Genomic DNA, 24,194 nt, shown 5'->3' on the forward strand with positions numbered 1-24,194 from the left:
TATACTTCAAATTAATTACAAAATTATTTAGTCTTAAGACATATTTAGGTAAATACTCAAGTTTATTAATGTCATGGTTGACAATAAACTAAACAATTTTTTTTTCTATAAAAACACAAAACACAAACATATTTGTTTTTCATTTCTCAAGTTTTTTTTAAATCAAAACTTAGCTTTTGATTCTGTTCATCAAGGTGCCACTTATTAAATATAAATAAAATTTGTTAAATATATATATTATATATATTTATATAAAAATAACTGCTTTGTTATTGTATGTAGATTCAAATGAAATTATTAGCCAAGTAATTATTGATTTTATTACTATCACCATTCATATTAATAATAATAATAATAATTCACATTAAGAGTGATTTCCAAAGAATCATGTGACTGAAAATTCATCTGTAAAATCACTGGAATAAATTACTGAATTAAACTATAATCTACTTTTGAACAGTTATTTCATAGTGCAATAACATTTCACAATTTTACAATCTGTACTGTATTTTTGATTAAATAAATGCAGCTTTGGTGAGCAGGAGAAGCTTTTTTTCTAAAACATTTAAAAATTGTACGGACCCCAAACTTTTGACCGGTAATGTGTATAGTCAAGACCAAAATTATTCATACACCTGGCAAATTCTAACTTAAAGGTGCCGTATGTAAGTTTTTAACTCTTCTAAAGCATAAAAATACCAGGTCCCACTTTATATTAAGTGTCCTTAACTACTATGTACTTACACCGAAATTAATAATTTGTTACAATGTACTTATTGTGTAAATGCATGCATTTACTGTGTACCTATGCTCGATTAAATACATGTATGTAATTACATCTGTAATTAAATTCTGTGATTACATTTGTAAATACACTGTTGACTATTCCTTACACCCTAACCCACCCTTAAACCTACCCATACCACCAAACATGTCCATAAACCCACCCCTATCCCAACTCAAGAGCACCACAAGTGATTTCAAATACATTAGGAACACAGTAAGTACATTGTATTTATTTTTTGTTGCAAGTACATAGTAGTTAGGGACACTTAATATGAAGTGGGACCAAATACCATAATATGTTTGCAGATATTTAAGAAACATGCTAAGTGAACATACTTGTTGATCTGAAAAACAATGTTTAAGTCAGTTATTCTGCTTTGAAAATGTGAGTTACGTGCCGGAATGTCTGTCTTTGTTTTGGTCTCTTTAACCCAGCCAATGCCTTGGTGAAAAACAGCATGTCTCATTCATTTAGTCAGGAAAGCTCTCAAAGCATGCGCCCGTGACTCCAAAATGAGGCACAGATTCAGAGTTCCACAGGAGTTCATTAATATTAATATAAATATTACAAACGTAAACATTAGGTGACAGGTTACATTGTAACCTTCGTGTCTAGATATGCAGTGATAAGCAATTTGGCTGTTTGCACTAGACGAAACATGACAGAAATTTAAATACAGCCATTCAGAAGCACAGAATAGTGCACTCACTGCACTCAATGAAATGGTAAGGCTTACATTCTAATTAATGCATATTTAACCTCGTTAACATTATTAAATGTACATGCTGAATCACTGATATGTGTTGGCTTGCACTGAGTCACAGCTCTAAAATTCAATTTCAAATGATTAATTTTATTTTCAAGATCTGAGGTGAACTATCTGCTGCTGCTTTCAGTATATGGCAATAAATGTCATGTAAAATGGCACTCAAACTCACATTATTAGCATTTAACACTGAATAAAGCACATAAGGTGTATCTGAGGTGATCAGCGTCAGTTTATCATGTTGTTCAGCTGCTAGAAGCCGTTTCTTAAATATAAACGTCAGATGCTGGTTAGGACAAAAACATCTTTCAATATGGAAAATATTCCTTCTATCCCGTGCTGTTACTTTTATTTAGAACACGACTTAATTCAGCCTTTAGGCTCGATAGTCAGGCACGCTCCTGTTGATGTCTTCAATATGGCAACCAGGAGTGCAATATCTAGTGGGTGTTAATCTTACATACTGCACCATTAAAGCTACTTCTATTCATAAGGAATTTATTTTTATTTTATTTTTTTAACCAGAAATGACACAGGCTTCTCCCAAAAGATAAGAAGATGACCATCACTGTGGAAGAATATTTCTCCGCTTTTTTACTATTAAACAATAACTTTAAGCCTGAATTTGCTAGACATACTAATAATTTTGGACTTGACTGTATATACAAACACACTCACAAAAACTAAATGTAAATAATTAGTTCAAAATATGAAAACAGTTTTTTGATAATTCAGATATTTAAAACATTATCTAAAATGTATTTAGCTAATGAATTTGATAATAAAGGTAATATTATCAATATTTAATAATGACAGTACTGAATTGAATACATTAGCAGTATTTTCAACGCTAGTTAATAAACATACAGCTGCTTATTGAGAGTAAAAAAATCCTTAATAAAAAAAACAATAATAAATATATTAAAAAATGACTAAATACACTACTAAAATTATAATTCGTAGATGTTAAATTATGTAGTTAACTAATTAATTAATACCCCAAGAATCAAATGTAACTTACAGGGCTCCACAGGCTCCAGATCTCCTTTATCAGAACCTGTTATTAACAGCACACGCACATGTCAATAAATCACACACCACATAAATGATCAGTTATAGATTTTGATTATGTGTGTGTGTGTGTATCAATACCTTGGTCTTGTTCACTAGATGACACCCCTAATGAGACATCAGTAACGTTCTCCGGGTTGAGATGTGCAATGGCATCAGAAATCCTGTCCAGAGAGATCAGGGCTTCAGCAGCATATAGGTGACCCAGGAACCTGAGAACGCAAACACACACAACCGCATCTCATCAAAAATTGATTATAGATCAGCTGAATACATTATTTAAAGCAATTTCTTAAGACAAAGACTAAAGCTAAACTGACTGCTTTATGCGAACTAACTCCCCACGTTAGTCAAAGCTTCATCTGTGCCTGGGAAAAATCAAACCAATCCAGACAAACAATACTTGTACATGGATGACATTAATTTTAGTATATTAACATTACTGGTTATTAAATACTCATTTGATCTCATCCGACGTTAATATCATTCAATAAATTATTTAAATACATAGCTAATAAAAATTTGATTATTCTAGGGAAATTTAATATATCGTGAGAAATATCGTTAATGCAACTCATCAACAATATTGTGTATTTATCCAGTATCATTCAGTTCTAATTCAAACATCAGATAAGGATGAGAAATGCAGCTCTATCATATCCGTCAACCCTCCTGTTTTTCCCAAGACTCTCTCGCATTTTACAACTGTATGCTGCCATCATCCCGTAAAGATATTTCCCATATTACTCCCGTATTTTTAATCTTTCTATGAAAGGTGGCAATAAACATTAAAGAGCCGATCCTCCCTATACGCAACCCATACCGCCAATGTTTTGAGTAAGAATCTGCCATTTGAAGAATGTCGAAATTAAATGGATCTATCACAATTCTTTCTCTAGAGATTCTGAATCGAATCCCAAAAATTCAAAATCGATTCTGTATTCAAATTGGATTGCAATGAAAAATATTAAGCGCTCTGACAGACACGTGTGTATTCTGCTGAATTTGCTTATTTTTGGACAAAGGTGAACAAACTTAAAATCCGCATGAGCCGGAAGCTGCAATCTTTTTTTGTATTGTGATCAAGAAATGGAATATTTAATGAGAAAACAGTGGGCGTGGCTTGTTTTTTCAACTGCGAACTGATTGGATGTAGTAAAGTCATTCAGGGTGCTTTCACAACTAGACTTTTGTTTCGTAACCTGTCTCGTTTGCCCAGTTAGCGCAGTTCGTTTGGCATATGTGAATTCAGCAATCGCGTTCGGATTCGCGTCAAAACAGTCGCTCTGAGATCGCTTCAATGAGGTGGTCTCGGCTCGATTGAAACGAACTCTGGAGGGGATCGATTGTAGTGAGAAATCGAAACGATCCGTGAAACCAATGTGAGGAGAGTTTACTCACACGTGACTTGTTTTAGCTCTTTCGGTTTGTTTAGAAACCTTGCCGTGTGAAAGTGAACCGCTCCAAGAACAACGAGCAACAATGTAACAATTTTAATCCCTGTATCAATCCACAGGTGTGAAAGCACCCTCAGAAAGATTGGGAAAAGAGTTTGGGGTTTAGGGAAAGTCTTTACAACCCCTGCTCACCATTTCTGCTTGTTGTCAAAACTGACAGTAGGAGGGGCGTGGTTAAGTATGTTAGCCACGCCCAATAGCTCAGACAAGCGTAATCTGAGACTTCAACTTAAAACAAACAGGCAGTGCATTTTCAGACTTTAATTTTAGATTACAAGGGCAAACAGTTTTTTTTTTCTTAATGACATGCACAAATGAATTGTTCACCACAAAACTAGCAATGTGAGCTAACAAAATCAATATGGTTAGTTTTGATTTCATGTGTACTTCAAGGTTGTTTAAGATGTGTTTTCTTTACTGTGTAATTTAAACATTCTGATTAAAGAGCAGCAAATGAATCTCTCATTTAGATTTTTTGATTGATTACATTAACAGAGGTGTCACTTTGGAAATGCACAGATCTACAATGAAAGCATTAGTTTCTAACCATTTATGTCAAAATTTGTTGTGTCTAAAAGAAAACCCCACCAAGATTGACGTTTAGATGTTGTTACTTTTATTATAATTATAATAAAAATAATGAAAATAATAATAATTGTTATTATTATTATTATTATTATGTGTATGTATCTGTTCAAACAAGCACCCAATACCCCAGAGTGTCCACTTTCGTTTTACTTCAAATTGTGTGAAACGCTACAGAATCCGTTTGGGTGTCTATTTATCACTATGTCGATCTATGTCACATTAAAAGATCTATGTACTATAACGTAAAATGGGAACACAAAATTCATATTCTAAAGGTAAATCATAATATTGTATTATTCAGAATAGGGTAAATAATTAGATTACTGTTGTCCATGTAAATGTACATAAGCTGCAGCAATGAGGCATTTACAAAGTCATGTCAATTTAGGCAACAACAAAAAGGCGTTTAGTGATTTTAGTTCCTCCCACACACTGACTCCACCAAAAAAAAAAAAAATTGTGAAAATGAAGTGGTCAGGCTAGGTGGGACCTTTTGTTTGACTGGTTGAACCGCATAGCAAACGCCATGTCGCTCAGGGTTGACTGTTTTAGGAGGGCAAATATTTGCTGATTGTCGTGAGAGCAGGACCCATAAAAGAGGTCAATCAGCCAGAAATGGAGAGACGGACTCACTTGAGCGATCCTGACAGTTTTGCCTGATGCAAGAGCTTTTCTGCGTGGTTAAGAGCCATTAAGTTGTCCCCAAGAGCAAGAGCCACATACGCACTGCAGGCTAGAATGGAGCACCTTTGAAGAGAGAAGCAAGCAGATTAAACCATTTAGAACCAACGAAATAATTTTACAGAATTTTAAGTGACTTTTCACAGTTCTTTCTGATAAAGAGAGATATAACAGAGTACATACAGGAATCAAAGGGTGAAATTCAATACCTTTTAAGATCTTTTTTAAGACTCTTCCCATACACTTTTAGACCTTATAACCACTTTAGGTTGCAAGCGGAAACTGAGTGGGTGCCACACTGGGTGCCACTTCTGTCAGCTAAAAACAGAAAACTGAGGCTACAATTTACGCAGGCTCACCAAAACAGGACAATAGAAGATTGGAAAAACGTTGCCTGGTCTGATGAGTCTCGATTTCTGTTGCACCATTCGGATGGTAGGGTTAACAACATGAAAGCATGGATCCATCCTGCCTTGTATCAATGCTTCAGGCTGCTGGTGGTGGTGTAATGGTGTGGGGGACATTTTCTTGGCACACTTTGGGCCTATTAGTACCAACTGAGCAGTGTTAACACCATAGCCTACTCGAGTATTGTTGCTGACCATGTCCATACCTTTATGACCACAGTGTACCCATATTCTGATCGCTACTTCCAGCAGGATAACGCGCCATGTCAAAGCGTGAATCATCTCAGACTGGTTTCTTGAACATGACAATGAGTTCACTGTACTCATATGGCCTCCACAGTCACCAGAGCTCAATCCAATAGAGCACCTTTGGGATGTGGTGGAATGGCAGATTTGCATCATGGATGTGCAGCTGACAAATCTGCAGCAACTGTGTGATGCGATCTTGTCAATATGGACCAAAATCTCTGAGGAATATTTCCAATACCTTATTGAATCTTTGCCACGAAGGATTAAGGCAGTTCTGAAGTCAAAAGGGGGTGCAACCCGATACTAGTAAGGTGTCTGTTTGTCTTTCTGTCTGTCTATATATCTATATGTTGTATTCCAGCTGAAATAAAAGCAGTTTTTAATTTTTGAAAAACATTTCAAGGTCAATGTTATTAGCCACCCTAAGCAATATTGGTTTTTGATAGTCTACAGAACAAACCATCGTTATGCAATGCCTTGCCTAATTACCCTAACCTGCCTAACTAACCTAGTTAAGTCTTCAAATGTCCTTTTAAGCTGAATACTAGCATCTTTAAATATATATAGTAAAATATTATGTACTGTCATCATGGCAAAGATAAAAGAAATCAGTTATTAGAAATGAGTTACCAAAATTATTGTTTAGAAATGTGTTGAAAAAAAAATCTTTCCTTTAAAAATTTTTTGGAAAAAATGTACAGGGGAGCTAATAATTCAGAAGGGTTTCATATATATTTATTTAACATTTTAATACCTGTACCATTGTTAAAGAAAAATCAGGTTTTTCAATGTCCCTGCAGGTGAATCTAGACAAGTTTAGATGTTTCATATATATGTGTGTGCATCAAGGTGAATTTGAACATAATAGTCTAATTTTCTAAACGCCCAACTTTGTTGCTGATGCCCCATAAGAAGGTACGAGTAGGTAAAGAATAGAGCGGGAAACAGAGAAACGCTCAGTGCTTCGAGTGGCTGCCTGTGACACAATAGGTTTCCAGGAAGAGCCCTTTGAGTAAATGCTGCTGGGGGCTCGTAAAAGTGTCAGTGTATCAGGGTGTCAGTGCAGGGTCAACACAATCCACACTCCACACCCCTTCCCTTCACAGGGACCTACATCCGGCCAGCCCTCTGGAGCAGACCGTCCCCCTGGATCAAAGACGAGGGGGAAGGGGACCGAAGGCAGGATGGAGGTGGGGTGGAGACTCTAATCAATTCTCAAGGCAAAAAAAGCAGATTGCAAGGGTGAACAGTGAAGTGTGTGTGTAATAAGAAAGAGAGGTGTATTGTGGGCTATTCAAGGAAACAAAACCTGTTGTCAGAAGAATCTAACAAAGTAAAAATAATGGAGGTTAACTGTTTTACTGCAGTTACCAAATGGATTAGCAACTGTTGATTTTTATATTGTAATATTGGACCAAAAAAGTATTAAACAGGTTTAGCCTTATTTTTAAGTTGATAAAATGGCTAAATGTAAAAGCAGCCAAGACAGTTTGCATTTCATTTTGTTATTTGCACTTATTAAATTCCATTCAAACCATTATAATCCTGCGTTCAGGTAACCAATTATTAGAAAAATTGTATGTAAAATTTGGTTTTAAAATCTTGAATATGAACATTGGCTATCATTGCTTCCTACAGGTTTGAAACATGCTGTCATTATAGGTGTACATATCCGTGTGTGTGTGTGTCTCAGGGTTCATACACATTTTTACTACTAAAATTCCAAGACTTTTCCAGAACTTAAAAGTACATTTTCATGACGTACTGTTTCATGTTATGCCTACATTTACATGGTAAATAATAAGAAAAACAATGACGTTCAAATTTATTACAGCATATCATAGAACACAGAACAATCTATTTTGTTAAAATTAGTTTTTATATCGATGTAAAATTGATTTTGATAATGCTTACACAAGTTTTTGGCCAAGGACAGGAAAGAAGTAAAGACAACTGACCTACATTCAAGTTAGGGCTGCACAATATATAATTTCAGCATCGATATCGCAAGAGTGGAGAAAATGAGACTGTTTCCTGTGACACTCCAGAGACAGACGAGTCTTCGCTGAGGCCAGCTTCCAGCCTCCGCCACTGAGACTGCAGCTCTGCACAAGAGGTTTGGCCAGCGGAGAAATTAAAATGGTCCTGCCCAACTGAGCCTGGTTTCTCTCAAGGTTTTTTTTTCTTCACTTCCGCCTTTAGTGAAGTTTTTTCCCTCTCCGCTGTCGCCACTGGCTTGCATGGTTCGGGATCTGTAGAGCTGCGCATCGTTGGATTTGCTCTTCAGTATTTGGACTCTCAGTAGTGATTATTAAACCACACTGAACTGAGCTCAACTGAACTGAACTTAAACACTACAAACTTAACTACACTGTTTATATTTACTGTGACCTTTTATGTGAAGCTGCTTTGACACAATCTACATTGTATAAGTGCTATACAAATAAAGGTGAATTGAATTGAATATGCGCATCCGCAATAGTCACATGGCAGGATATGCAATGTTGGGATTATAGTTTAATATAGAGCTTAATCATATTGGAGTAAAAGTTTATCATCTGCATGCATTTTTAAAGAGATTAAAATTACTTATTTTCATTACACCCTTCACTTGTTTCAAACATTTATGAGTTTTCATTTTTTTAAATGAACACAAAAAGAATATAATTTAATAACTCCTATAGTATTAAAACAAGTGAAGTGTGAGTAAATAGTGAGTACATTTAAATCTTTGAGTAAACTGTCCCTTGAAGGCCTGTGACTGTGTGAACATTTCAATATTTCAGAGTTTAAAACATTCGGCCACAAGAAATTTATTGTAACTTTAATAAAGATTAAATAATATACAATGAAGACTATGCTGTGTTGATTCTTCAATATCAGTACCTGAATAGTGAATACCTGAGAACTATAATTCACTTTTATCTTTACTATATTTTATTTATCTATGCTTGTAATTTATTTGTTATATATTATTCGAGATTCGCTCCTCTACAAAATCCCCCAATCAATGCAAATAAACCTGTTAAATCCTCTGATGAAATTGTATTCACATCGCAATATGCATCACAGAAATACTAAATACCGTAATGTCAGATTTTTCCAATATCGTGCAGCACTAATTCAAGTATACAGATATTTCTATACTGATTTCCATGACTTTTCCAAAACTTTGTGGGTTTTTCTGTTTTTCCAAAACTTTCCCAGGCCTGGAAAATGCCATGTCAAAATTCCATGACTTTTCCAGGTTTTCCATGACCGTATGAACCCTGGTGTGTGTGTGTGTGTGTGTGTGACCATACATTTGACGTACTGCACATAGACGTTATAATAGAAAGCTTGACGCCTCATGGTCCGTGCTTTTAGTTCGTTGCTTCGACAAGTCAATGCGGCCGCCGTCTATTATATTATAAGTGTACAGGTACTGCCAGTCTCTGTTCAGGATTTGTTTACGTTTGTCAACAAGTTACGTATCAAATTCCACTGATTTCCTGAAATAAACTTTGCATTTAGGGACAATCCAGGGCAGCTCTTTAATAATAAGCTGAACTCTCATTCCTCTCTATGAAGGGTCGTATTGAATGAACACAATAAGCAGCCTATTCCTCTTTCTTTTTCTACTTTGGAAAAGAGAGAACAAAGTATGACTGCTTAAATTGACTCCAAAATGTTTAGCATTTTTCCATAATGGATTCATTAATATGGATCGGACTCAGTGTGCAAGGTTTGTTCACAGTATACATCAACATGAAAAAACATACAAAAATTTCGGAGTGCAGTGTGCAAAGACCTTTAATGTGAAATTATCACAATATTTTAGGAATTTGCACTGATAGTAAGTAAATTTCATTTAGTAGTGCAAGTACATTATCTGTCAAACAATGGGTTGAGTTAAGTCAAATGAGTTTGAAAGAAACCACTTAAGGCCTTTTTTTATAGCAAGTCCTATAATTCCAGAAAAGTCTCCTGTAACCTTACCTGAGATTCTCCACTTCCTGCTTTCTCAAGGGCGATGAGGGGGCAGCAGGAATGAACTTGTCCCCTTCCTGGGTCTTCCCACTGGCAAGCAAATAAAAAAAAGAGAGTGAAAAGAATGTTTCTGACAAGTTCTTCAATGTGTTCAGTCAATTCAGTCTACTTCGTGATCAGTTATTTTCAGTGCTGATGTTGCATGGATGTACATGTACCTGCAGGTGTCGCTGGTCTCGCTGCCGCTTTCTGTGCCGCCTGACTGACTGCAGCTCTTGGAGCCGTTGTCTGGTTTGCTGTCGTGCTGTTGATGCTCTGGCAGCAGGAGTAAAGCGTTCCGCAAACAGATCGCTGCAAATTCCATACTGGCCACTGGGATAGCTGCTGACTGCGCCTCGCTGCTCACAAACACATAAACAGATTGGTCCATTGGTTTTAGGATGGTTGGTGGATCAGAATTGTTTCTACTAATTTTTGATAAAGAACCTTTAAATAAGTAAAGCTCACCTAAAATTAAAGTCTCACCCTCAAGTAATTCACTAAACGTTGTGTTTTTCTTCTCAATTCAAAATAAGATATTTTGAAGAATGTTGGATAGCCACATTATGGCAAAAAATACTATGCAAGTCAATGGATACTGGTTACCTACGTTCTTTAAAAATATACATTTTCTTCAAAATCATTAGAAGTTTTGTTTTTTCTCAATACGAAATAAGATATTTTGAAGAATGTTGGAAAGCCACATTATGGACAAAAATCCTATGCAAGTCAATGGATACTGGTTTCTTACATTCTTAAAAAATACATTTCCTTGCGTTCAACAAAGAAAGAAAGCAAGTCATGTGGGTTTGAAGCGCGAGTAAATGAAGACAGATTAAGTAATTAAGTAAATAAAAACCTGTAACCATCGACTTCCATGGTATTTGTGTTTCTTCAATGGAATTCAATAGATACTTGTTTCTTACATTCTTAAAAAATAGATATTTTCTTCAATACCATTAGACATTTTATTTTCTTCTCAATGTGAAATTAGATATTTTGAAGAATGTTGGACAGCCACATTGTGGCAAAAAATTATACTTTGGAAGTCAATGGATACTGATTACTTATGTTCTTTAAAAACATACATTTTCTTCAAAATCATCAAAAGTTTTATTTTTCTCAATACGAAATAAGATATTTTGAAGAATGTTGGACAGCCACAGTAAGGCAAAAAATACTATGGAAGTCAATGGAAACTGGTTTATTACAATCTTAAAAAACATATATTAAGAATTATAGTAATTATATTAAAAATATAATATAGTAAAAATATAGTAATGGACCCTTTTCACAAGCCTGTTATAACGCGTTTAACAGTCTTCAACATCTTAAATCCTTGAAAGTTTTTAATTTTTTATTTTTTTTTAACGTATGAACATTTATATGTATTTATGTATGTATTATATCATCTTTGCTTCAAATTACAAAAAACGAATTACGTTTGTAATGCAACGTCTATGGCACAGGACAGTAAATTTGACGTTATTCTCTTCTCTGGCTACCATCATCAGTCTCACGCTATTTTTCCCCTTTTTCTGAACGTCTTTATAACATCATCATCAAGTTTTTCTTTCAATACTTGAGCAAATAAGAAAAATTAAATAGGAAAAAGTATTTGTTGTAATCTCCCATTCACTGCTTTCAAAGTTTTCCCAACTATGATGACTTCCGCTACTGAGAAACACGGAAATGTGAAAAGGGTCTATAATATACATATTATAGTAATTATATATATATATATATATATATATATATATATATATATATATATATATATATATATATATATATATATATATATATATCAATAAATAATAGCTTTCATTTTATGACAAAGCAAATATATATTAATATTGTGCTTAAATAGGAAACTATTTAGTACAATAAATTATTAAAACAACTGAAGTAACAACTTCAACAATTTCAAGTAGTTTCAAGTACTTTATTCAAAAATCTATGCACCTTTCAAAAGTTGAAAACACTAAATTAAAATTCAAGCATTTTTAAGGAGTACCCATATGAACCCTGCTCATAAGGGTTTTAGTAAAATAAAGGCTGAGTAAATGGTACGAAGTTCATTTTTTGGTGACCTATCCCTTTAATGTCTTTGAATGTTACTTGTTCTGAGAGAGAAAAGAAAAAGTGCCCTAGGATGACATCTTATGGTGAAACCCTGTTACTACAGTGCATCCAGCAATTTGAAATCACATCCCTCCAATCAGGCAGACACAATCTCAAGCAGGCACATTTTGTAACTCCATTAATAATTAGCAAAGTCATGGTTCATTAGTCTGAAATTATTAATACCTGTAGATGGTGTTTTGTGTGGACTGTGATGCAAGAACAATCTTGCGATGGTAGCCCTGCCCAACAACCGCTTGCACGATGCCCTTTTTACTGGGTAAACCTTTTGTTTCCTGCTCCGAACTCTAAAACGAAACAAATGAAGGAAAGGTTATTAACTAAAATAAATATGAATGTCAAATATATTTCAAAATCTTCAGCCTACTACACAAAGGTGTTTCCAACTTCAACAAATCTGGTCATACAAAAAAAAAAACATGCAAATGGTTTGGAGCATTTGACATGAACAGACTTTAATAGCTCATTTCCACTGAGTGGTACAGTACGGTGCGGTTCATATCGGTACGCGGTCACATTTATCAAGCTTGCTTTTCCACTACCAAGGGTACCCTTTTGGTGGGCGTGGTGTACGACAGAGTTTCAGTCGACGTCATTTTTGCTCGAGAAAATGTCTACAGTAAAGCTGTAGGCTACGGGTCGCTTACATATCATATGAGAAGCTCTTCTCACAAAACAGATGCTTTACACACATAAATACTTCTGTATAAATGTTTATTACCAACTTTTCTATGAACATGAGTTTATTATAACTGCAGATCAATGATAGTGCGAAATAGCCTACTGTAACGTCTGCGATTATATAAAATAAATAAATAAATGAACATATATGAACACATACAGACCCTTACAGTCTCCGATATGTTAGCAATTACAGAAAAACTACACACAGCATACATTTAGTCCTTATTTAGGTTCAAAAACAACACGAAATATAGCCCACAGTCAGTGTACACCTCTCATCTGTGTCTTTAATCTTTAGCAGCACATGTAGCCTCTGTTAGACAGTAATTCCATCATTTTGATTTCATAATATCATAGTCCAAAAGGTGATAATAATAGTTAAACATGGCAGTTTGTTCATGTTTGCTGAAAAAATAATGTGCTCCTTTTTTCCCAGCTCCTCCTTTGTTTTTTTGCGCGTCACTCTCGCGTTTGTCAGTGTCTGACAGGATCGGGTTTCAAAATCAAGTCAATAATCAAGCATACGTTATGATCATTAGCTCAAGAAGTTTGTCATTTCAGATATAGACACGCACATGAGCACAAGGAAGAAAGCTAAACCGCTAGTGCTTCAGACTGGCTCGTAAAAACTACGGGGCACAGAGTGAATCTGCTCTTCTTTTTGGCTTTGTGGCTGTTCATCAAGACGACAACAAGGTTTATTTGAGCCCGGGTCGACCATGGCTTGTTATATATATATATATATATATATATATATATATATATATATACATATTATATATATATATATATATATATATATATATATATATATATATATATATAATAATGCTGTAATCTCTCGGCTGTGTATTTTAAACATGGCAGTTGCCTTTGTTTTCATTCTGGATTGTTGCGTGAGCGAATGACGTATCTCTGTAAACCAATAGCGTTTAGCTGCACGTCTAGCTCCGCCTTTTGGTACCCTTTCTCGTGTTTGGTACCCTTTCGAAAGGGTGCCGAAAAAGTGGTATGGTACGCCTTTTGACAGTGGAAACGGCCATAAAAGCTGAACCGTACCGTACCACTCGGAAACGGGCCATAAATACAACAAAACAAATATATGTTACAATTTCTATTTCATTCATTTTCTTTTCAGCTTAATCCCTTTATCAATCAGGGGTCGCCACAGGGGAATGAACCGCCAATTTCTATTTGATATGTTTATATTTCTATTTCAAAAAATGTTACAATTTAAAATTTTCATGTGATGGGGGAACCACATTTGTTTATGTATTCACTCACAAATCTTTCGAATATGATACTTTTAAAAATAGACTTTTGCATTTATTTGGTTATTTAAAGTTCAAAAGAACAATACTTCAATAATAAAATTTAGTAAACACTAAAAAAAAGCTTTTATTTTATAGATTTATAGGAATAGTTAGCTAAAATTATTATTTACTCACTATTTACTCTCCCTAAAGGGTTTTCTGTTGAACACAAAAGAAGATATTCTGAAGAAAGCAGAAAACCTGTAACCAAAAATTGACTTCCATAGTATGATAAACAAATACTATGAAAGTCAATGGTTACAGGTTTTTATTATTCTTCCAAATATCTTCCTTTGTGTTTAACAGAAAAAAGAAATTCAAACAAAGAGTGAGTAAATAATGACAGATTTTTCATTTTGGATAAGCTCTCCCTTTAATGACCCTTTCTAAAGATAACTATTACCCCCAAAATTTTAAATGGCAGTACAAGTGTTTAGTTTAGAGGTTGGGGGGTCTTTCATGTAAAAAAAACAACAACAAAAAAAAATCATATGTGGAATAAAAATGTACCCCTTTATTAGCTGTGATGCAGCACTCTGCCAGTCGGAGCCAGAGTCGAGGGTTGGAGTGATACACCTGTACAGCCTCCATCAGACACTCAAAAGCTGCCAACGGTCGGCCAATATGGAGTAGCTGAATCCCGCAGTTATACAGCAGCTCATAGCGTTTATTAGCTAACAGAGCACACATGGGGATGCCACTGAACTTCTTAGATGCTGTGGGGGAGAAAAAAATAATGTTAAGTACGAGGCTAGGAGAATATGCAAGATTTCTTACTATACAACTAACTTGCAAAAATAATAATAATAATGTATTCATGGTATTATCATACTAAAATAAGCAGGTGATTAATATTCTACTGAGCTAATTAATGTAAGCTATTTATTTAATGCCATGTCAGCAACCAATGCTATTTTCATGACAAGAACATTTCAATAATAAATGTACAGTTAAAAACAACAAACAACTGAGCACATAAATAAGATTTTTAGTGTTAATACAGGATAAAAATTCAAATTTTTGTGTCACTTTGTTAAAAAAAGAGAGATAATTTCATAAAAAAGCCTTCTGGAATAATTCAAAGCTGGACAGTCCAGTAAAATGTGTTTTACAGTAAGGGGAATTGTGCAGTACAAACATTGAGTGGGGTCTTCAGCTGAGCAAAAAGGCCTGGGTTAATCTTGTATGTCCAATATCTTGTTAAAAATCACCTGATCAAATCTAGTCTTAAAATGTCTTAAAATTGTTTGAGATTTCAGGTTGTATTTCATACAATTTATAATTTTTCAATGCACCCCACTCCTCTTGCCACTTATTTAAAATGTAAACATTGATAAAAGGTCTCATCTCTGAAGGAAGAATTTGGCATTTGTTTGAGCTAATTAAATAAATTTAAAAAAAGCTATAGTAGAAGTCAAAATTATTAACCCTCCTGAAATATTAGCTCCTGTATATTTTTGCCGTAATTTCTGTTAACGGAAAGAAGAAATTTTCAACACATTTCTAAATACAATAGATTTAATAACTCATTTCTAATAACAGATATCTATTATAATAATAATAGGTATTTTTTCAAAATACTAGTATTCAGCTTAAAGTAACATTTAACTAGGTTAATTAAGTTAATTAGGCAAGTTACGGTAATTTGGCAAAACACTGTATAATGATGGTTTGTTTTGTAGACAATTGAAAAAAATATTGCTTAAGAGGGCTAATAATATTGACATTAACCTTTTAAATGCCCCAACGAGAAAATCATTTTTGGATTGCATTTTTCAACTCCTAATGTCTCTAGTTAACACACTCAATGGATTTTCTTTCAACACATCCTATAATTTCTAAAATATCAACCGCTACCAAATGGCTGATATGTCGATTTACGGTAAAAGTACCGGAATTAATACATATACTATAAAAGAAATCTGAATATATAGTGCAAGAGCAATTTAATTAAAAAAAATTAACAAAATAAAGCATTTTTGAATACTAAACCATTTTTATTTTTTGAAGTATGACATTAAATATTTCAGTTATTCTTATTTAACATGATTTCTTGTTTTTATTTATTTTTTTTTTTATTTACTTACAATAAAACCAAAAACAAGTGTAGTAGTGCAACGGGATTATGTTTGTTTGATATTTTTGTGAATCAACAATGCTGTGTAGTGTAAACTATTATTTAAAATGGTCATTTATTTAAATTACTTTAACAGTCATTATAGAAAACAGATAAAACATGGTCAACTATTTGGTAGAGCAGGCAGTTAAAGGGTTAAAATGTTTTTTTTAAAAACTGTAAAACTACTTTTATTCTAGTCGAAATAAAACAAATTATAATTTCTCCAGAAGAAAAAATATTATTGGAAATTCTGTGAAAAATTCCTTGCTGTTAATCATCATTTTGGAAATAGAAACTTTAAGACTTTAAAAATGACTGAAAACTTTGGCAGAAATAAACAACCCATGTTTACAGCACACAAATGCTTGGCACAAAAATATATTTAATTGTAATTTATATATTGCATACACTATTATCACGATAATGCTAATTTTTTATTATATTGTACAGCTGTAATGTTCATTAACAAACTTGCCAGACATCCATAAATCACAATTTGTCTTCATGTCATTATCATCTTACCCTGCGCATTACTGCCGTCGCCAATCTGGGCGCATGTGTGGTCATTTTCTTGAAGTGCTTTTTTAAAGTAAAACAGACCAAGGTTGTGCTTCCCCATGGCAAAATGGATACAGCCCAGGTTATTCCAAAACATGCATCTCACACATTCACCTTTGGAAAGTGGAGAAAAAAAAAAAAGAAATCTGAGCACAAACATCAGAGAGAGAGAGATGAGAGAGAAGATTTAACTGGAAATTTTTAATTAATAAGCAAGCATTGTTACTAAGAATTTATGCATGTTGTATTTATTGTAAACTGTATTTATTAAGATATATGCTAGATATCACTTTATGGAACATATTTCCATTTTTACATACATAAAGACAATAAGAATCTGTTTCAGTTGTTACCTCTGTATAGCTTTAAGAGATTAACAGTAACTTTAAAGGTGCTGTGTGTCTTCTAAAGCATAAAAATACCATGATATGTTTGCAGATATTTAAGAAACATGCTAAGTCAACATTCTTGTTTATCTGAAAATCAATGTTGAAGTCAAATATTCTGCTTTGAAAATGTCCGTTACGTGCCGGAACACAGTCTTTGTTTTGGTTCTTTTACTTGAAACACGACAGAAATTTAAATACAGCCATTCAGAAGCACAGAATAGTGCACTTACTGCACTCCAACAAAACTTTCAAGATCTGAGGAGAACTATTTGCTGCTGCTTTCAGTATATGGCAATAAATGTCATGTAAAATGGCATTTAAACTCACTTTATTAGCATTTAACACTGAATAAAGCACATGAGGTGTATCTGAGGTGATCATTGTCAGTTTTCTGTTGTTCAGCTGCCAGAAATAGAAGCTGTTTCTAATATTTCAATTCGAGGTGTTGGTTAGAACAAAAACTCCTTTTAATATGGAAAATATTCCTTCTATCGCGTGCTGTTGCTTTTATATAGAACACGACTGAAATTAGCCTTAAGGCTCGACAGTCAGTCTCCTGTTGGTCCCCAATCTGGCAACCTGCGCTTGCGTTTGTTTTAATACAGAAATGAAACACCTAGATCGACGACTGAGTGTCGAAGTTACATACTGCACCTTTAAGCATCCTGCATTAGTTGATTTATAGAATTTAACATTTATTTTTAAAGGTGCAGTATGTAGAATTGACCTAGTGGTTGAACTAGGTATTGCAGTCCAAATTTAAAATAAGAGTTTTTTTTTTTCACCTGGAGGCCTTTATAAATGAAATTAAATACATTGTGTATACTTGGGTAAACTGGCAGTGGGCTGGTTATAGAGACCAAAACAAAGTCAGACATTCCAACACAAATTAAACATTTTCAAAAAAGAAAAACTGACTTTAGCAATGTTTTTTTTTTCAGATAAACAAATATGTTTACTTATTTTATGTTATGTTTCTTAAACATTTGAGTCACAAATGAGTTATTTTCATGTTTTAAAAGTGTCAAAAATTTGCGTACAGCATCTTTACCTGCTTTTCATTTTCAGTATACTTTTTTATTCTTTTCTTTGCTGTTGCAATGTTTGCCATTATCATTTAATCATATGATTAAATGATCTTTCACAGAATGCTTGTCTTCATATATATATAATTTCAACGAACGTAGAGAACGTAAGATTTTGTGACTGTTTGTAATAACACTTGCAATCTCTATGCTGGCCTAAGCACTGTAAAAATGCAAATAACATCATTCAAATGTTTATTTTCATTACCATTACTCTGTTACTCTCTGGCCTCCTCATTCAGTTTTAGTTTATGTACAACACAAAAGAAATGCAGGGTAACAGGTTTAGGGATGTAGTCAAGTCTGGTGGCTGGCTGCTCAGACACCAATTAAGCAACATGTTTTGACAGATCCCCGTGTCTGCATATCACATTCAAATAAAGACTTTTACATGTAAAATTAATAGGCGGTTTTTATTTTTAACGTGGTGCATATTATAAAGGTTGTGTACCTGTTTTCAGTGGTCCTGGGTGCTCTGCAATATTTGAACTGTTGAGTAGTTTCACAGCTTTACGATAATTTCCTCTCAAATACTCAAAATTACTCTTCAGGAAGAGCGATGGCGCAGACTGAGGAGGAATGTGTAAATAAAGTCAATTAACTAAATTTATATGGCACATGTACTGTATTACATGTGGACATTAACATTCCAAGTACATTTTGTGAATTTACTCACATTTCCAGATGTGTTCATCACAGATTTGATTTCCCTTTTGCAGGCCTTCAGGGACTTCATCTGGATATAGGCTCGCACTTTATACTGCAAATACAAACACAACAAACGATACAGCTGTTGCCCATGACTGTTAGCTGAAAATATATAAAGGTCTTATTAGTGAGAAGTCAATGTTTACCCTACCATTGTATTAGAGGTTCACCCCGCCTCCCCAACGGCACTCCCATTAAAATAAATGTATTTTATTTATATAGCATCAGATCACGACAAAACTCACTTATAGGTAGGCCCGCATGGAATCTGTGGGTGCAGATTTGAGCAGATTTTTAGCTTATCCAGTTCATTTACTTGTGTAAACATGTGTAAATTTATATTTATTTCGTTTTTAAATTAATTTAACTAATATTATTGTGATATAATAATAGTAATTTTAAAATATTCATATGATTTATTTATAATACAAATTGTAAAGTAATATTTTCTGTCTTTCAGTAGATAGATAGACAGACAAAGACAGACTTGCTTTGTTTATCAAGTAAGTGGATCGAATAGGATTTGCAATGTAAACATTAAATAAAAGTTTAAAATAAATTATTTTTTATTTAATATATTAAGTTTATCATTATGATACTCCTAAAATCATTCCCCATAAATCCGCAGATATTTTTTTTTACAAAATTCTCAGCAGAAATAGAAAAAATTCAATTCAATTCACCTTTATTTGTATAGCGCTTTTACAATGTAGATTGTTTCAAAGCAGCTTCACACAAAAGGTCATAGTAAATTGAAACAGTGTAGTTCAGTTTTCAGTGTTTAAGTTCAGTTCAGTTTAGCTCAGTTCAGTTTGGTTTAATATTCATTACTGAGAGTCCAAACACTGAAGAGCAAATCCAACGATGCGCAGCTCTACAGATCCCGAACCATGCAAGCCAGTGGCGACAGCGGAGAGGAAAAAAAAACTTCACTAAAGGCGGAAGTGAAGAAAAAAAACCTTGAGAGAAACCAGACTCAGTTGGGCACGACCATTTTAATTTCTCCGCTGGCCAAACGTCTTGTGCAGAGCTGCAGTCTCAGCGGCGGAGGCTGTGATGTCCACAGATTCTGTCTGGCTCTACTTATAGGGGACCTATTATGTTCATTTTTACAAGATATAAAATAAATCTCTGATGTGCTCAGAGTGTGTAGGTGTATGAGTTTCAACTCAAAATATTCCACAAATATTTTATAACTCTTTGAAACTGCCTCTTATGCTTTGATCCAAATTGTGCTGTTTTGGTGACTGTCACTTTAAATTCGAATGAGATTAAATACCCTTTTCAAAAAAATATTTTAATGAGATACAAATGCCTTTGTGTCAGAGTAGTGGCAGATTAAAAACAGGACAAACATCATCTCTGTGAAAAACTGAAAACGTTTATGTTTAAAAAAAGTTGCTCAGAAGAAGTGTATGGAGACTACAGTGTTCCTTTAAGCATTCTATTTTGACATTCTAACTTGACATTTATAATGCCTCTTATGGCTCGTTTCCACTGAGTGGTACTGTACAGTACGGGTCACCTTTATCAGGCTTGCATTTCCACTACCAAGGGTACTGTTTTGGTGGGCGTGGTGTACGAGAGAGTTTCAGTCGACGTCATTCTCGCTTGAATAAATGTCTACAGTAAAGCTGTACAGGCCATTCACAAATCACATTAGAAGCCCTTCTCACAAAACAGATGCTTTAAACATAAATACTTGTTTATAAATGTTTATTACTAACTTTTCTATGAACATGAGTTAATTATAACAGCAGATCAATGACAGTGCGAAATAGCCTACTGTAATGTCTGCGATTATATAAAATATATTAATGCAACATTTATGAACACATACAGCCCCTTACAGTCTCCGATATGTTACCAATTACAGAAAAACTACACACAGCATCCATCTAGTCCTTCTATAGGTTCAAAAACAACACGAAATATAGCCCACAGTCAAAGCAAACCTCTTTTCTGTGTCTGTAATCTTCCCCAGCACACGTAGCCTCTGTTAGAGAGTAATTTTGTCCATAATTATCCAAAAGACAATGATAAACATGGCAGTTTGTTCATGATTCAGGTTGCTGAAACAATATGCTCCTGAGTTTTGCAGCATTCAGCTGCGCGTGTAGCTCCACCTTTTGGTACCCTTTCTTATGTTTGGTACCCTTTCGAAAGGGTGCCGAAAAAGTGGTACGGTACGGTTCGGTGTGCTTTTTGACAGTGGAAACGGCAATAAAAGCGTACCGAAAAAACCCGTACCGTACCACTCAGTGGAAACGGGCCATTAGTCGCTGACATTATCTTCAGCGGGTACGGTGTGAAAACTAATGGTGGACGGCGGCTTCTCACTCAGGGCTGTTTATGCCAATGAGGAAGAGATCAGTTATGGCCAGGGTTTCCCCCTCTGATAACAGACTGCAGACTGTTTTCATCTTTTTTAAAACAGGTGCTCTTACCTGGTGCATCTTTGATTTAGCGGCCTCAATCATAGCTGTGAACTCTGCTCTCAGAGCAGCAGATTCCTTATTTGTGCTGCTCGCATTCTGAAATAGAACAAGTGATAGAAGTTGTTTAATGGAAAAATAGAGAAAACTGATTTTGAAACACCAACTTACAATGCAGCGTTCCATGGTCTGACATATTTAACTTATTCGTCATCTGGTAGCAAGAATATTCCAAAAATATTTTTAATAACACTTGTATTCAATTAGCATGCATTAAATAAAAACATTTCTAATATCATTTTACAAATGATAGTGTTACACTGAAAACTGGAGTAAAGACTGTTGAAAACTGTCCTTTATGGGTTTGATAAAATAAGCTTTGGTAATCATAAAAGACTTATTGTCGCTGTGGCTTATTACACAGCATTTTTTATACTTAAGAGATAGTGGAGTAAAATAACCAAAAATCTGTAATCATTTAAACATCCTTGACTTGTTCCAAACTGGTTTGAATTTATGTGTTAAACACAATAGAGGACATTTTGAAGAATGTTGGAAACAGGTAATATTTGACTCCCATAGAAAAAACAAATGCTATGAATGTTAACTGACAAAATTTGGGGGTGAACGATGCTTCGAAGATAAAATGGGATAAATAAAATGGATCATTTATTATTTTTCAATTAAGTGTATCATTCCAGAGATGAAAACAATAACAGATAAAACATTTTTTGAAGAATGTTGGTAACCACTGATATCCATAAAAGAAAAAAGCAAATACTATTGAAGTATATGGTTACCGGTTTCCAACATTCTTCAACATATCTTCTTTTGTGTTCAACAGAAAGATGAAACTAGTCAAAGATGAGCTAATTGAAAAATTGTTTTTCCTTTAAAAGATGCCTTTAAAAGATGCTAACAGAGATCATAAAACGTGTCAATAATATTTTTTTTAAGTGTATCATTCCAAAGATGAAAACTATAACAGATAAAAATTTATTTTGAAGAATGTTGAAAGCCGGTAACCATTGACATCCAGAGTAGAAAAAAAATACAATGAATGTCAATGGTTACCGGTTTCAAACATTCTTCAACATAGCGAAACAACTAGTGAAAGATGAGTAAACTGACTAAGTTTGGGGGTGAACGATGCCTTTAAAAGATGCTAACAGAAATCATAAAATGGGTAATTTTTTATATTTTATTAAGTGTATCATTCCAGAGATGAAAACAATAACAGATAAAAAAAAAACTTTGAAGAATGTTGGAAACCGGTAATCATTGACATCTGTCATAGAAAAAGCAAATACTATAGAAGTCAATGGTTAGCAGTTTCCAACATTCTTCAAAATATCTTTTTTGTGTGTTCAACAGAAGAACAAAACTAGTCAAAGATGAGCAAAGATGAAAACAATAACAGATAAAAAAAAATATTTGAGAAATGTTGGAAACCAGTAACCACTGACATCCATAGTAGAAAAAGCAAATACTATGGAAGTCAGTGGTTGCCAGTTTCCAACATTCTTCAAGATATCTACTTTTGGGTTTAACAGAAGGACGAAACTAGTCAAAGATGGGTAAATTTACAAATTGTTTGGGTGAACGATGCCTTTAAAAGATGCTAACAGAGATCATAAAACAATTACTATTTTTTTTTAAGTGTATCATTCCAGAGATGAAAACAATAACAGATAAAACATTTTCTGAAGAATGTTGGAAACCAGTAACCACTGATATCCATAGAAGAAAAAGCAAATACTATGGAAGTCAATAGTTACCGGTTTCCAACATTCTTCAAGATATCTTCTTTTGTGTTCAACAGAAAGATTTAACCAGTCAAAGATGAGCTAATTGAAAAATTGTTTGGGTGAAAGATCCTTTTAAAAGCTGCTAAGAGAGATCATAAAATGTGTCAATAATATATTTTTTTAAATTAAGTGTATCATTCCAAAGATGAAAACAATAACAGATAAAACATTTTCTGAAGAATATTGGAAACCGGTAACCATTGACATCCATAGGAGCAAAAAAAAAATACTATGAATGTCAATGGTTACCGGTTGCCAACATTCTTCAAGATGTCTTCTTTTGTGTTCAACAGAAAGACAAAACTAGTCAAAGATGAGTAAATGAACACATTTTTGGGTGAACTATGTTGTAAAAAGTCTCAATCATTATTATTTTTTTAAAGTGAATCATTCCAAAGTTAAAAACAATAACAGATTAAAAAAAATAGACTAAAATGCACAGGTCTTAAGAAAAAATATTATTTGTAGCACAATCAGTGTTATGAAATCTAAAGTGCTTTAGGCTAATGTCATTTTTAGATGTCACAACTGAAAGCACACTTAAAGCCAACAACTCTTAGAAAAATAAAAGACCTAGTGAGAAAGGAAGAATCAATCCCAAATAATCGTGAAGAGTACATTGAATTTTCAGTTTTCCGTTTGGGGCCGAAAAAAAAAAATGTCCAAACGCATCTAACTCCAGTGCGATGGTTTCACTTGCCCACCACAATTTTGATTTCGGTATGAAGAGTCAAACATCTCTCACCTCTCCTTTGCCATTTTTACTGGTCCCTTCCTTTACGGTGAGCTTCTCCAGCACGGCCAGCAGGTGCAGCGCCTTCTCCGGCTGGAAAGTGAGGAGGTACAGATCCACCAGGAGGAAACAAACGGCCTGAGCAAACTTTTCTTCTAGGACAGAGAAAGCCATCAAGCCATGCCATACTACTGCACCCGACC

General features: G+C 34.1%; 1 protein-coding gene across 2 annotated transcripts in view; it reads right to left on the reverse strand.

The window, feature by feature from the left end:
• cnot10 (CCR4-NOT transcription complex, subunit 10) overlaps positions 1 to 24,194 on the reverse strand; it is a 33,955-nt gene that overhangs the window by 3,905 nt on the left and 5,856 nt on the right. The window contains exons 5-16 of one of the 2 annotated variants that reach the window (XM_056476056.1): positions 24,004 to 24,143; positions 21,463 to 21,549; positions 18,984 to 19,067; positions 18,759 to 18,876; positions 16,798 to 16,947; positions 14,667 to 14,872; positions 12,325 to 12,446; positions 10,194 to 10,373; positions 9,985 to 10,065; positions 5,303 to 5,416; positions 2,706 to 2,836; positions 2,575 to 2,610 (exon numbers count right to left, since the gene is read on the reverse strand). In XM_056476056.1, the coding sequence (XP_056332031.1) occupies positions 2,575 to 2,610; positions 2,706 to 2,836; positions 5,303 to 5,416; positions 9,985 to 10,065; positions 10,194 to 10,373; positions 12,325 to 12,446; positions 14,667 to 14,872; positions 16,798 to 16,947; positions 18,759 to 18,876; positions 18,984 to 19,067; positions 21,463 to 21,549; positions 24,004 to 24,143 (1,449 nt within the window). Of the gene's footprint in view, positions 1 to 2,574; positions 2,611 to 2,705; positions 2,837 to 5,302; positions 5,417 to 9,984; positions 10,066 to 10,193; positions 10,374 to 12,324; positions 12,447 to 14,666; positions 14,873 to 16,797; positions 16,948 to 18,758; positions 18,877 to 18,983; positions 19,068 to 21,462; positions 21,550 to 24,003; positions 24,147 to 24,194 lie in introns of both variants that reach the window. The other variant, XM_056476055.1, reaches the window with a different exon arrangement.

Source organism: Danio aesculapii, chromosome 16 (assembly GCF_903798145.1).
Source record: "Danio aesculapii chromosome 16, fDanAes4.1, whole genome shotgun sequence".
In the NCBI taxonomy this organism is placed as follows: Eukaryota; Metazoa; Chordata; class Actinopteri; order Cypriniformes; family Danionidae; genus Danio; species Danio aesculapii.